Below are 13,259 nucleotides of genomic sequence, written 5' to 3'. Positions count from 1 at the left end.
AGTGAAGATCTGAATCCATAGGTAAAGATGCAGAAGAATGTCCACTCCTGGAACGAACAGGAGAAGTAGAACGTTTTCTTTTTGATGAACCAGCTGGCGAAGAAAATCTCGCAGGAGAGGAGCTCGACTGACGAGAATGATGTTGATGAGGTGCAAAAATCAATTTCCTCGACAAGGGAATGGGAGGCCTCGAAGATTCTTGATGCCTCGATGAACGAGGTCTGCCTCGAGAAGAAGACCTGGGTCGAGACGAATGTCTGGACAGATGGTGTGGAGATAAACTATGCCTCGGAGAATGAGGCATTGATCGAGTCGAATCCAGCCTCGATGAGGAGTGGTGAGGTGTCCTCGTCCTGTGCCTCAAAGAAGGCAATGCTTCATGCTGTAGAGGATGACTGGAGGTCGAAGACAGAGGTCGAGACACTTTCAAGGATTTGGCTCCTTGTATAGAGTGTTCAGATTGACCTCGAGACACTCTCAAGAACTCGACTCCTTGTATTACTGCTGAGTGCTCAGGCTGGACTGCAGGAAGCAGGGTCGAGGCAGGAGTTAATTTGGCAAGCATATTACCAAACTCCTGATGCAGAATAGCCTCCAACATATTCTGCAAAGCCGGCACCAAGACCGCTGGAGCTGGTGTAATTGGTGTGGCTATAGACTCTGAGGAAGATGATCGAGGACGAATGTTTCCTCGACTTGGATACCCACTTCTTGAAAATCCTCGAAGCAATGGATCCAACAGAGCTCGCCACTGAAGTCTGTTGTGACTCCTGAAGGGAGACACTGAGGAGAATGGCCCTTCCGGGGATGATTTTGCCGATTCCCCTGAAGATGAAGACTTCCCCATCGAGGGAGGCTTTAGCGAGGCCGAGGTCAAGGCCAGAGGTTTAAGCCCCGTAGAAGACTTCAGCACAGTGGAGGTCAAGATTGGAGTCAAGGGATTTGGAGGCAGATCCATACTCTGAAAATTTTTTCGATTTGAACCAGACGGCATTTAAGGGCTCGATTTTGAAGTGTAGCACAGCAAGTGCATGACTCCTAATGGTGGTCAGATCCTAAACACTGAACACACCACTTATGTGGGTAAGTGAGAGAGATCACGCGTTGACACCAGCTACACTTCTTGAACCCTGTAACCAGCCTGAACATGGAATGGAAAATGGCCACAGCTAAATCAAAGCCCGCAGGACAGGCCCCACCATGACCCGACCCCAAAAATTTGAAAACTTAAAAAAAAAAAATAATAAAATAAATACACTTGCACCGCAACGACTGTGGAAAAAGAAACAATAAACACGAGCCGCGGCAATGAGAAGGCACAGAATGAACTAATTCTTGTGCAGAGCATTGAAATGAGGGCTTCTCAGCTCCATGGAAAACTTAGACCTTAGGAGAAGTGCGCCCTACATCGGGCGGGAAGGCACTCGCGCATGCGCGGTGCAGCAATCACGAACTTTCCAAAAGTTCTTCAAGCAAGTCTGCTTGTGAAGCTGTCCGCATTGGGGCTCCATGGATGACGTCACCCATATGTTGAGAATATGCTGCCTGCTGGTCCTGGGATAATGGGAGATGCACTGGAGTGTGCAAACGAAGAGCCCCTTTTATGAAATTAGTATCATCTGCGTGAGAGACCAGAGACCCTCTTTCCCCCTGAGTTTGGAAACAGGAGAGGCCTGCTATTTGCACTTTCAGTGATCTGACCAATAGACCCTTCTAAATTCCCTCTCCAAAAGTCCAGGACTACAGAAATCGTGGCTTGTAAGGGCTCTACATCTACAGCACACCAGTGCCAAAACGACTTAGCATAGGCTGCCACTATAGTTGGCTTTTTAGCAGAGTGTCAACAACCATATCTGAGTAACCTTTACTCTTCAAGACAGCCTGCTCAAGAACCATGCCGTAAGCCCAAAATGTTCTGTATAGGAATCGGTCCCGAGTGAGAAGTTACATAAGAATATAAAAATAGCCTTACTGGGTCAGGCCAATGGTCCATCAAGCACAGTAGACCATTCTCACGGTGGCCAATCCAGGTCACTAGTACCTGGCCAAAACCCAAGTGTAGCAATATTCCATGCTACCAATACAGGGCAAGCAATGGCTTCCCCCATGTCTTTCTCAATAACAGACTATGGACTTTTCCTCCAGGAACTTGTCCAAACCTTTCTTAAACCGCTAGTCTGAGTCCTTCGTTCCTCTGGAGGCAAACTAGGTCCACATACAATGGTCTGCGGGGGCCAATTGGGCACAAGGACTACCAACTCCAGATGACTCACAATACTGCAAATGATTCGACCTAGCAAAGGCAAGATACATACAAACGAAGGCGGCCGATTGGTGTTCAGTCTCCTTTATTGACTAATAAGACGCGACACGATCGTGTTTCGGCCTAAAGAGGTAGCTGAGAAGTCAATAATGTGAAGGTACACAATCTTGTATTGTTTTTTCAAAGTATCTGCATTTACTACTTTCAGATCGTTGCCATCTTCTCGAAAGCGAAAATGGACCTAGCATAGGCTATGGGGGAACACATACAAGAGCCCTTCTCAGGCCATGATTAGACTAACATATTCAACCACGTGATTCCAAGCTCATAACTTTGGCTGTAAAAAGCAAGCTGTCTTTGTGTTTACTGTTGCGACCATAAGATCCATCTATGGATGCTCCCATTACCAAACAATGACGTTTAATGCTTGGGGGACAGTGGCCATTCCACCAGGTTGCTGAGAAAGTCGGTCTGCACAATTTCCACTCTCACTATGTGTGCGGCTTAGAGTCTCTGCAGATGAGCTTCTGCCTACCAAAAGAGTTGAGCTTCTAGGCATAACGGGGCACTTCTGGTGCCTCTCTGCTTGTTAATGCAGGTCACTGCTGTCAAACTGTCCGAGAAGACTGACTGCCTTGCCTTCCAGAGAATTCTCCAAAGCCTGCATTGAAAAACGAATGGATCAGAGTTCTAGGAGATTAATGGACCACTTTTGCTGAGCCTTTAATTGGGTATCCATTACAATAGCTCCTCCCCCCCAACTATAAAGGATGGCATTGGTAGTTAGTATCTCCCATGAGGAAATGCAGATAGGTATGCTTGAGAGGGAATCTGTCTGAAGCCACCACCACAAACTTCTCCTTGCTTCCAGTAATCATGGAAGCAGTTGCTGAAGCAGGTCCATCTGATGAGATCAGCAATAAAAAAGAATCCTGAAGAGGTCTTGTGTGCTATTGCCCAAGGGACCATATCCTATGGCTGCCACCATCAACCCCAGGTCCAAAATCTATTTCTGGAGCTTCAGTCTGTGGCTCTGGAAGAAAAACCTGGCCCAAGACCATGTTGAATAAAACTCCCAGGTACTCCTGGCACTGGGCTGGCTCCAGCTGACTCTTCTTGAAGTTGACCATCCTTCCCAGATCTTGGAAGAATTGGACCACTCTTGAAATTGCCAGTTTGTCTTCCTCCCCGGACAGGGCAATGATTAGCCAATTATCCAAATATGGGTGCACTTGTGGAGATGTGGATTATCCAAATATGCCAGCCTTGTGGAGATGTGTCACTACCACCACAAATTATTGGTAAAGGTGCTAAGTGCTGCTGTTAGGCCAAAGAGGAGTGCACAGAACTAGAAATGTTGCTCCAACACATGAAACCACAAGTACCTCCTGTGGGCCAGAAAAATGGGAATGTGGAGATAGGCTTCCATCAAATTGAGGGAGGCAAGAAATTCCCCCAGCATCACTGCTTCTAACCGCTATGACCAACCAAATGGTCTCCATGCAGAAGTGCAGAACTTTTAGTGCAGCATTTACTGACTTGAGGTTCAGAATTGGCCTCCAGTCATCTGAGTCTTTCTTTGGCATGATAAAGTATATGGGGTATCTCCTTGAGCCCGATTCTTCATCCAGGGCTGGCTTTATGGGCATGAAGATCCAGTAGCCTTTGCACCATTGCCCAGACTCTCTCCAGCCAGCCAGCTGGAAAAACTACAAAATGATCTGGAAGGGAGGCAGAGAACTCGATTTTATAACCTTCTCAAACCACCTCTAGGACCCAATGGCCTGCACCAATCTGAGCCTAGTCCGACCAATAGGCTGATAGCCTATCCCCTATTTAGGGGGCTTGGCACCTGTCCTGGTGTCATTGTGCTTTCTTGGAGGCTGGAGAGGATCTTTGCAAGCTGCCATAGCTCTTCTGAGCTGTCTTCTCTCTGCCGCGGTCCCACCCCTCCTCTGACATCAGAGGCAGGATCGCGGCAGAGGAAACAGCTCCAAAGACCTATGGCAGTTTGAAAAAGATCGCTAGCACCAGTGATCCTATGCAGGCTGCTGAAATTAGGTAAATTGATGCCGGGAGGCCAGGGGGAACACGCAGGCCTTCTGGGGGGGGGGGGATAGTACAGGCCTTCATGGGGGACAGGCAGGCCTTCAGGGGTGGGGTATGGGCCTTCAGGGGAGGGGGCCCTGGTGTAGAAGTACATGGAGGGAGGGTTCAAAGAGACATGCATAAGCCAAACTTTGGGTGGAAAAAATAATGGGTCTAAAAACAAGAGAGAGATAGTGGACAATGAGATTTAGGGTTGAAAGGAACAGAAAGGGAGAGATTGTGGACCCTGGGGTGGTGGGGAAGGAAGGAGAGATGCTGGATGAAAGGGTAGTTGAGAAAAGGTAGATCTGTGGATGGAGATGAAAAAAAGGAAAGAGGCCAGACCTCCAAGGGAGGGAAGAGAAATGGAAGGGGAGGACAGAGATGGCAGATGGATGGTTAGCATGGAGAAAGAAGGAGACCCTGGCAAGCAAGCTATCAGAAGACAACTAGAACCTGGGACCAACAAGATTTGAATAATGACCAGACAACAAAAGGTAGAAAAAAATAATTTTATTTTCTGTTTTGTGATTACAACATGTCAGATTTGAAAAGTGTATCCTGCCAGAGTTGGTGTTAGACCGCAAACATGAGCTAGGATTTAACAGAGAGAGGAAAAGTCTTTTGTTTGTTTATTTTGTTTACACCACAGCGCCAGTGTGGTTAGGAGAAGGCAAAGGGGGTGAAGAGGCTATAAAATAAACCCAACAGGATGTTTTAAAAAAACACCCAATTGGGCAGGAAAACCGAATTGAATCGAAAAATCGATTCAATAGGTTGAATCGAATCGAAATTTTTTTCCTGAATCGGGCAGCACTACTAAACACATTGCACTAGAAAATTACTGATACATTTACAATGCATACTGCTATCTAGACGTAGATTGATCAGTACAGATGTTGAGTAAAGGTACTTAGCAAGCAGCATGTAAAATATTGAAAACAAAAATGCAGTGGTACCTTGGTTTACGAGCATAATTCGTTCCAGAAGCATGCTCGTAAACCAAAATATTCGTATATCAAAGCGAGTTTCCCCATAGGAAATAATGGAAACTCGCTTTGATACGTTCCCCTACCGAGGCCAGCGGCGCTGCTCTCCCCCCCATCCCCGCTCGCACCGGCACCCACCCCACCCCGCGCAAACCAGCACCCCCCGCCCTAACAACTTTAACTTATCCCCCCATCTGACACCGGCACGCAGCCCACAGGACGTGCCGGTGCCGCTAAAAGATCTTCCTGCCTCTGCCGGCCTTGAGCATGCATCTGCGCATGTTCAAGGCCTTCTAATTCTTTAATTCGCCGAGAGGGAGAATTAGTAGGCCTTGAGCATGCGCAGATGCATGCTCAAGGCCGGCAGAGGCAGGAAGATCTTCTAGCGGCACCGGCACGTCCTGTGGGCTGTGTGCCGGTGCCAGACGGAGGGGTAAGTTCAAGTTGTTCAGGTGGGGGGTGCCGGTTCGAGCGGGGTGGGGAGCCATGCCGGTTATCGGGGGGAGGGGGGTGCTCGCAAATCGAGTCAACACTCGGTTTGCGAGACAAGTTTTGCAAGAATGTTTTGCTCGTCTTCTCACAAACCGAGGTTTGACTGCACTTATCTTTTTCAATGTGTTTCCTGAATATCTGTATGCTTTGATTTTTTCCATTAGAGCATGCTTTAAAATTCTGTTTCTACCCTCTCTTATATTTTAACTATTAGAAGGAAAATAGCTTTAGCAGTACTAAATATTACCTTGAAAGATGGGAGCCTTAGAGCACCACGCAATCCAGTTCCAAAGCCAAAGCTCTCAAGATTGCCAGCCCCGCCACTCTTGGCCCAGTCCACTAGAGAAAGGAGCCCTGGCTCCTTCAATTTGACCTTCTCTTTCTCCTCCTCTTTTGCCTGCTGCTTGGCTGCATTCTGAAAAGGCTGGCACAGTAAGGAAAGACACCAACATACTATTAAAATCAATTTATATTGATATGTTTTCTCTCATTCCTTACTTCTTGGTTGATACTTAAATATGCAAACTAAAAGTCAAATGAGTCAAAACTCAGATTTCCAGAGGGAAGTTTGATATTCTTCATGTTTTCTTAAGAATTTGAATCTCTAGTGCATCATGTTATCTGTAGTCTCATATTTCCATTTCAAAGCACTACCGCAAATAGAACTCATCAGGAGGAGGATGCGTCAAAAACTCCAATACTGGCCCAACAGCTCTTTTTAGTAACAATCCTACCTTGTCTCTTAACAGCTAACATAAACAAATGTGTATTTATAAGTAAGCAACAATATGCTTAGAAGTTAATTGAAACTTTATAAGAGCCTCTGACAAAAATGATGCGTTTCCCCTCCTCCTTCCCTACAGTTAAAATTTGTTCTCATATCCTTCCCTTTTGGTTTTACTAAATTCTGCAGTATCTCTCCTCCCTTGTTTTCATCCTGTTACCAATCTTACAGAAATTCCTTGTTCCCACTAGACACTAAAGCCAGGATTCTAAAAAGAACACGTTAAAAAGCAATGGTCTGCTATCCAGCTCTTTTGATAGCAAATTGAAAAAAGTGAAACATTCTCAAAAAAAAAAAAAAAAAATCGCACATGCAAATGAGGTCGACGGACAGCAGCGAAGATTTACTAAATTTTCATGTGCCCATCGCTGTGTTAGCACCCCTGAAAACACGACAGTGAGAGAGATGTTCAATCTCTCCCACTGCCATGGAACTCCTGCCACCGCCTGGCCTCGCGAACCCCATGCAGCGAGAGATGCCCACTCTCCCCTGCTGCTAAGTGATACACCCCTCCCCCGCCATACACCTCCCTCCTACGACGTCCCTTCTCCCTTACCTCTAAGTAGATGACCTGAGGGATGCAGGTTCCCTCCTCCCAGCTGGCATGCGTTGTCCAAAATGGGCCTTCAGAAGAGACCTGAAGCTCTGATTGGCCCAAGTTGTTTAAGGCCCCTCCAATGCAAGGGGCCTTATACAACCTGGGCCAATCAGAGCCTTAGGTCCCTTCATGGTGCATCCAGGGAGGGGCCTGAGGCTCTGATTGGCACAGGTTGTATAAGGCTCCTTTCATGGGAGGGGCTTTAAACAACTTGGGCCAATCAGAGCTTCAGGCCCATTCCGAAGGACCATTTTAGACAACGCAGGCCAGCTGGGAGAAAGGAATCCGCGTCCCTCAGGTCATCTACTTAGAGGTAAGGGTGAGGAGGTGTTGGAGGCAGAGGAGAGGTATTGTATGGAGGTGAGGGCTGTCACTTGGCAGTGGGATAGAGTGAGCATCTCTCCCTCTGTGGGGGTGGGGGTGGGGGCGGCGGCAGGCTTTTCTTGGCAGCAGGAAAAAATCGGCATCTTTCCCGCTGCAAGGAGAGTTATCACTGCCACTGCAGGGGAGGGGTGTTGTGATGCAAGAGGAGATAATGAGCATCTCTCCCCCTGCATCACAACAAGGCTTTCTAGCAGTCTCTGTCATGCCTGTACCAGCACCCCTGGACCAGTCACTTATTTTTGACGCCAAAAGCTGACGTCGTATTATGAAAATGGCTCAGCATTTTTTAAAAATCCACTGGAGGGCTCATTTCAATGTTGAAGAGCCCATTTGAGTGTCTGTTGGAGAGAATACTAGAAAGCTCGCTATTAAGAGAGATAATCCGTTCTGATAATCTGCCGCTAAAATGCATACAGGCTAATCTATTGGTAAACAGTTTAGCGACGGCGTTAAAGTTTTGAGAATCTGGACCTAAGAAAAAGCAAATGCAGATATCAAATGAGTAATCACAAAAATGAAAGATTTCTGACGCAAATATATTGAGTAGAAACCTTGGGTTTGAAGATTTACTTCCTAGCCAAACTCCATCTGTACAGAAGTATGATTTTTTTCAACAGTAGCTGCAAGGAAATAACAGTGATGACTGCGCCTCTCACCTTTGCCTTCTGTTCCTTACGTTCCCACCACTCATCAAAAGTGGCAAAGGCCACATTTTCTACCATTTTGCGGTTCAGGTCTCGTTGCATGGTGCTTTTCATTTCTTGTGTGAGTGTGGCCAGCACACTATCCACTGTGGCTGCATGTGGGTCCTTTACTTCCTCTGTTACCACTGTGTACGGCCACCCTGGCTGTAGTCTGTAGTCAAACAGCCGATTTGGCTGTTGATCCTCTTCGTCTCCTTGCTGCTGTTGGTGGGATAAGAAGAGCAGGTCACTCTCAAATGGACGTCGCCCCTGCTCCAAAGTATAATGGCCATAGGCATGATGTGCTCCTCCAAATGTTGCCTCTTGGTGGTGAAGGGGGAAGAGTGGGTAAGGTTCCTCAAAGGAAGGCCCCTGGCCTTTCCCCTGCCTTAGTTGGTGTAACCGGCTCAGCATTTGAGTCTGCATTTGGAAAGACATGGGCATGCCACCCCACTGGGTGCCCAGCCGGTTCATCAATTCCAAAGAATTTACAAAGTCATAAATGTGTGGTGGGGCATGGGGAGGAGGGGCCTGCCCATACTCCTGGAGGGCAGACTGCAGATGGTGAGGCCCTGGAGGATGTGGTTGAGGGTACTCTGGCAGTGGCTCAGCCCCTAAGTGGGGCAGGCCAGAATGGTGTTGTAACTGGAAACCAGGCTGCGTAGCAAAGGCTGAGGGAGCAATACCCAGGTGGCCCATGGTGACATTGGAAGGCAGAATAGAGAAATGCTGTTGATCAACAGAATCCTCAGCTTCATCTTCTGAAATCTCCATGTCCTCCCCTGAGGACTGGTGGGAAATCTGCAGTAGACACAGGATTTTTTTTGTTAGCAATGTTTGCATACAGAATTTTTAAAAAGGCACATTAATTGCTTAATATTTTTTTATTTTCCACAGTTACTAAGAAAAGTATGCAAGAATGAATACGAGACTTTTGTCCCATGAGTTAAATTTCTGTAATAAAATTCCTTCAGTGTTTTGTTTTAGGGGTTTTTCACTTCTGCTTTTACAATACAGTACTCCCCCGATATTCACAGGGGTTCCCTTCCAGGAAACCCTGTGAATGCAGAAAAACCACGAATACGGTTTTTAGCGGGGGAGATAGGAGAGGGCACCCAGAGAGGCAGGAGAGCAGCCGGAGTGCCAGCGAGTGAAGGAAATCACTCGTGGTATGCTCCGCCCGCCTCTTCCTGCACTAAAGTCAGGCCTCACCAATCAGAAGCTGCTTTGACTTGCAGCTCCTGATTGGTAAGACCCAACTTTAGTGCAGGAAGAGGCGGGCGGAGCATACCACGAGTGATTTCCTTCACTCGCTGGCACTCCGGCTGCTCTCTCCTGCCGCTGCTGTTGTCCTCTCCTGCCTGGTCATTCGCAGTCGGAAAATCAGCGAATGACCGGGACCGCGAACCGCAAATGACCAGGGGAACACTGTATATGTTTTACAGGAACAAGAGATTATATACTTACCCTGGTAAGCTCTTTTCCAGTACATAGGTGAGACATTCTAGACAACAGGGTTATTTCCCCATACTTGCATGGACTGCAGAAGGCATCCACTCCGGATTTTTCACTCTGTCTCCACAGATTAGCTTAGCACCCTCTAGCAATCAGTACCCAAGCACAGAAAGGCACCCACACATGTGAAGTAGAGGCACCTGTAACCACAGGCTAAACTATTGTCCTGCTCATATACAACTAAACAGTACTGTTAATCGCCAACACAAGCTTCAAAGGAGCTCAGAATCTACTCCTTAATAAGTTGAACATATATACAGATTCTTCACAAACCCAAAGGGCTGGCCAAGTCACCAACAATCAGCTAGTAGAAGCATAAGTAGACAAACTTGAAAGCAGACGCAGGAAGGACAGGGCGGGGTGGGGAGTCTAAAATGTCTCACCTATCTACTGGAAAAGAGCTTACCAAGTTAAGTACATAATCTCTTTTTCCAGTGCAGTACATAGGTGAGACATTCTAAACAACAGGGACAACATTCTAGACAACAGGGACATACAAAAGCAGGGTGGGCTAGGGTATGCCTAAAATAGCTAGGGTGGGCTTAAGACCGAGGACCCGAAGGCCGAGTCCTGCCTAGCAGCAACATCCACTCTGTAGAACTTGGGCAAACGTGTGAAGCGAAGACTATGTGGCCGCCGTGCAAATCTCTTCAGAATAAACAGCTCGAGCTTCGGCCCATGATGAAGCCACACTCAGATAGAATGTGCCCTGATGGAAACAAGAGAGTTTCCCTGCCAGAATATAAGCTGTCAAATTGGCCTTACGAATCCATCTGGATATCGTGGCCTTAGAAGCAGGAGCACCCCACTTAGCTGAATGAGTCAGCGCAAACAGAAGGTAAGCAATCCAAAACTCATTAGTGACCTCCAAATAACATGGGAGCACCCTGCACATGTCCAATTTCTTTAGCAGGCAAACACACTTCCTGATTGACATGGAAAGCCGAAACAACCTACAGCAAAAAGGAAGGAACTGACCGTAAACAAACTCCTGCCTCCGAAATATGGAGAAATCGGTACGCCTGCCGTTCGGAAGCCCTATGGACAGAGGTGATGAGAGTTAAATCCAATGCCCAACAGCAGCAAATTAAAGTCCCAAGCCAGAAAAGGATTCTTAACGGGCGGCCAGACCTGAAGAGCCCCCTTCTTTTTTTTTTTTTTTATAAACTTTATTGAATTTTAAATAATGGCAGTGCATTACAGAAATTATAACATGAAAAGCTTGCATAAAATGCACCTTAATACAGAAAATATAATGAAACAACCATTTTCTCCCCTATCATTCAAATATTAATACCTTAAATCCTATTTTTATTACAAAAATATACTCATATATTTAAACCTTCAAAATATCCCTCCCTCCCCCATCCTGGAAGTGTAAGGAAATCTAGGAAAGAAAAGCAACAATTACAAAATCCTTATTATTTGTTAACAAATGCAGTCAATGGGCTCCATATTTTACTAAATGTATTACTCAAACCTAAGCATTCCGCGTTTATTCTTTCATATTTATATGTATTGCACACACTAGCCCACCAGAACATGTAATTAAGTCTATCATTACATTTCCAATTTCTTGTGATCATTTGAATGGCTATTGCTGTCATAATAAAAAAAAGATGGCTTTTATATTTATCCAACACAAACATGGTTATTTCTGTTGCATAGGAGTTTTTTGGATCCCAGTTCAATTACAAAAAATTGCTAACTCAAAATCTAATAGATGCTGGCATTGTCATATTAATATTGGGACATTAGATCATCTGTTATATTTTTGTCCAATGATACTTAGTTTCTGGAGGTCTATATGGGGACAAATTAATCTTATATTAGAGTCATCTATTCCTTTGTCTTATGAAGTTATAATTTGCGGCACATTGTTACAGGTAAAGCCTGTGTTGGATAAATATAAAAGCCCCCTTCAACAATCGAGCAACATCCGGATTCCTCGCCAAGAGAACAGACTTTCCCGGATCTAAAACAGGACTGTCTGGCCACCTGAACCCGCAGAGATGCCACAATGAGGTCTTCATCCAAACCAGCCTGAAGAAAAGTGAGACTCTGCACAACCGGAGCCGAATAAGGATCCACCTGATCTTGGGCACACCAATGCAGGAAGGTCTTAAACGCCTTAGCATAGGCAGACACAGTGAATGACTTCTTAGCTCTGAGAAGCATATCAACCACCTGTTCCAAATATTGTTTATGTTCTAGGGCAGCGCACTCAAGAGCCATGCCATAAACACAATTCGACCCGGATATTCCATAGACTGACAGAGAAGGTCCGGATAGATGCTCAGACGGAGACTGCATCCTATATGCAGCTGCAGCAGATCTGCATACAACGGTCTTCTAGGCCAATCGGGCACCATCAGAATGATGCACCCAGGATGATCCACAATCCTCTGAAGGACTCTACTGATTATTGGCCAAGGAGGAAAGACAGAGAAGAACTCCCGGAGGCCATTGTTGCACTTGAGCATCAAGCAATTCCAGGCTTGGATCTGCGACTGAAGAAGCACTGTGCCTTTTTGTTTCTTGCTGTGGCCATGAGGTCAAAGCTGGGCTGCCCCCACCGCGCTTCACATTTACCCGGAACGCCTCCGGTGAAAGGGATCAAGAGTCTGTAGGCTGAGAAAATCCATTTGAAAATTGTCATTTTGCCAGGGAGGGACCAAGAGCTCTCCCTTTGGCTCAGAAAGCCTGACTGCTTTTCCTTTGGGCAGAACTTCATCATTTGGCATTGATGGTAGTGCATGTGGCTGGAGTGGACATAGGCCACTGCCGTCGCTTTGTCAGAGAAGACCCAGACTGCCTGTCCCTCCAGGGTCACCTGCAAAGCTCTCAGGGCAAGACGAATGGCCCTGAGCTCCAGACGATTGATTGACCACCTTCTCTGAGACAGAGACCAACAGTCCCCTGAAGAGGACGACAATTGCAGTACACTCCCCAGCCCCAAAGGCTGGCATCTGTCGTCCCCACAGTCCAAGAGGCAATATGTAACGGAACGCCCTTGCAGAGCGATTGAGAACAAAGCCACCAGTTCATGCTTACTCGGGCCTCAAAGTCCACGGCAGACACATCTGCAAGGCATCACGGTGGGGTGCCCGGCGGGAAAGCAAGGCATGCTAAAGAGGACACATGTGCACTCTAATCCCATGCTGCAGGAGCCAACTTCTTCAAAAGAGCCACAATCTGAGCACACAGCTCCTGCCTGCAAGTCTCGTAAAGGTAAACACAGCCCGCTGCCATATCGAAAAGAACGCCTAGGTATTCCAGCGACTGCATGGGTGTCAGATGACTTCCTGTAGTTGACTTCCAGCACCTGAGCACCTGCCCCCTACTGTGCATTGCCCCTCTGTCAAGGAGGGGGTTCTGATCAGCCAGTCGTCTAGATAAGGGTGAACCTTCAACCCCCATCTCCCTCAAATGAGCTGCCACTACCACCATCACCTTGGTGAAG

At 46.8% G+C, this 13,259-nt stretch overlaps 1 protein-coding gene across 1 annotated transcript in view; it reads right to left on the bottom strand.

Annotated features, from left to right (window-relative positions):
* Positions 1–13,259, bottom strand: part of SETD1A (SET domain containing 1A, histone lysine methyltransferase) — a 350,806-nt gene that overhangs the window by 117,379 nt on the left and 220,168 nt on the right. The window contains exons 8-9 of the mRNA XM_033946630.1: positions 8,255–9,082; positions 6,080–6,256 (exon numbers count right to left, since the gene is read on the bottom strand). Coding sequence (XP_033802521.1) covers positions 6,080–6,256; positions 8,255–9,082 — 1,005 coding nt within the window. The remainder of the gene's footprint in view (positions 1–6,079; positions 6,257–8,254; positions 9,083–13,259) is intronic.

This window comes from Geotrypetes seraphini, chromosome 5, assembly GCF_902459505.1.
Source record: "Geotrypetes seraphini chromosome 5, aGeoSer1.1, whole genome shotgun sequence".
In the NCBI taxonomy this organism is placed as follows: domain Eukaryota; kingdom Metazoa; phylum Chordata; class Amphibia; order Gymnophiona; family Dermophiidae; genus Geotrypetes; species Geotrypetes seraphini.
Note: the sequence above shows the minus strand (reverse complement) of the source record. Positions and strands in the feature narration are given on the sequence as shown.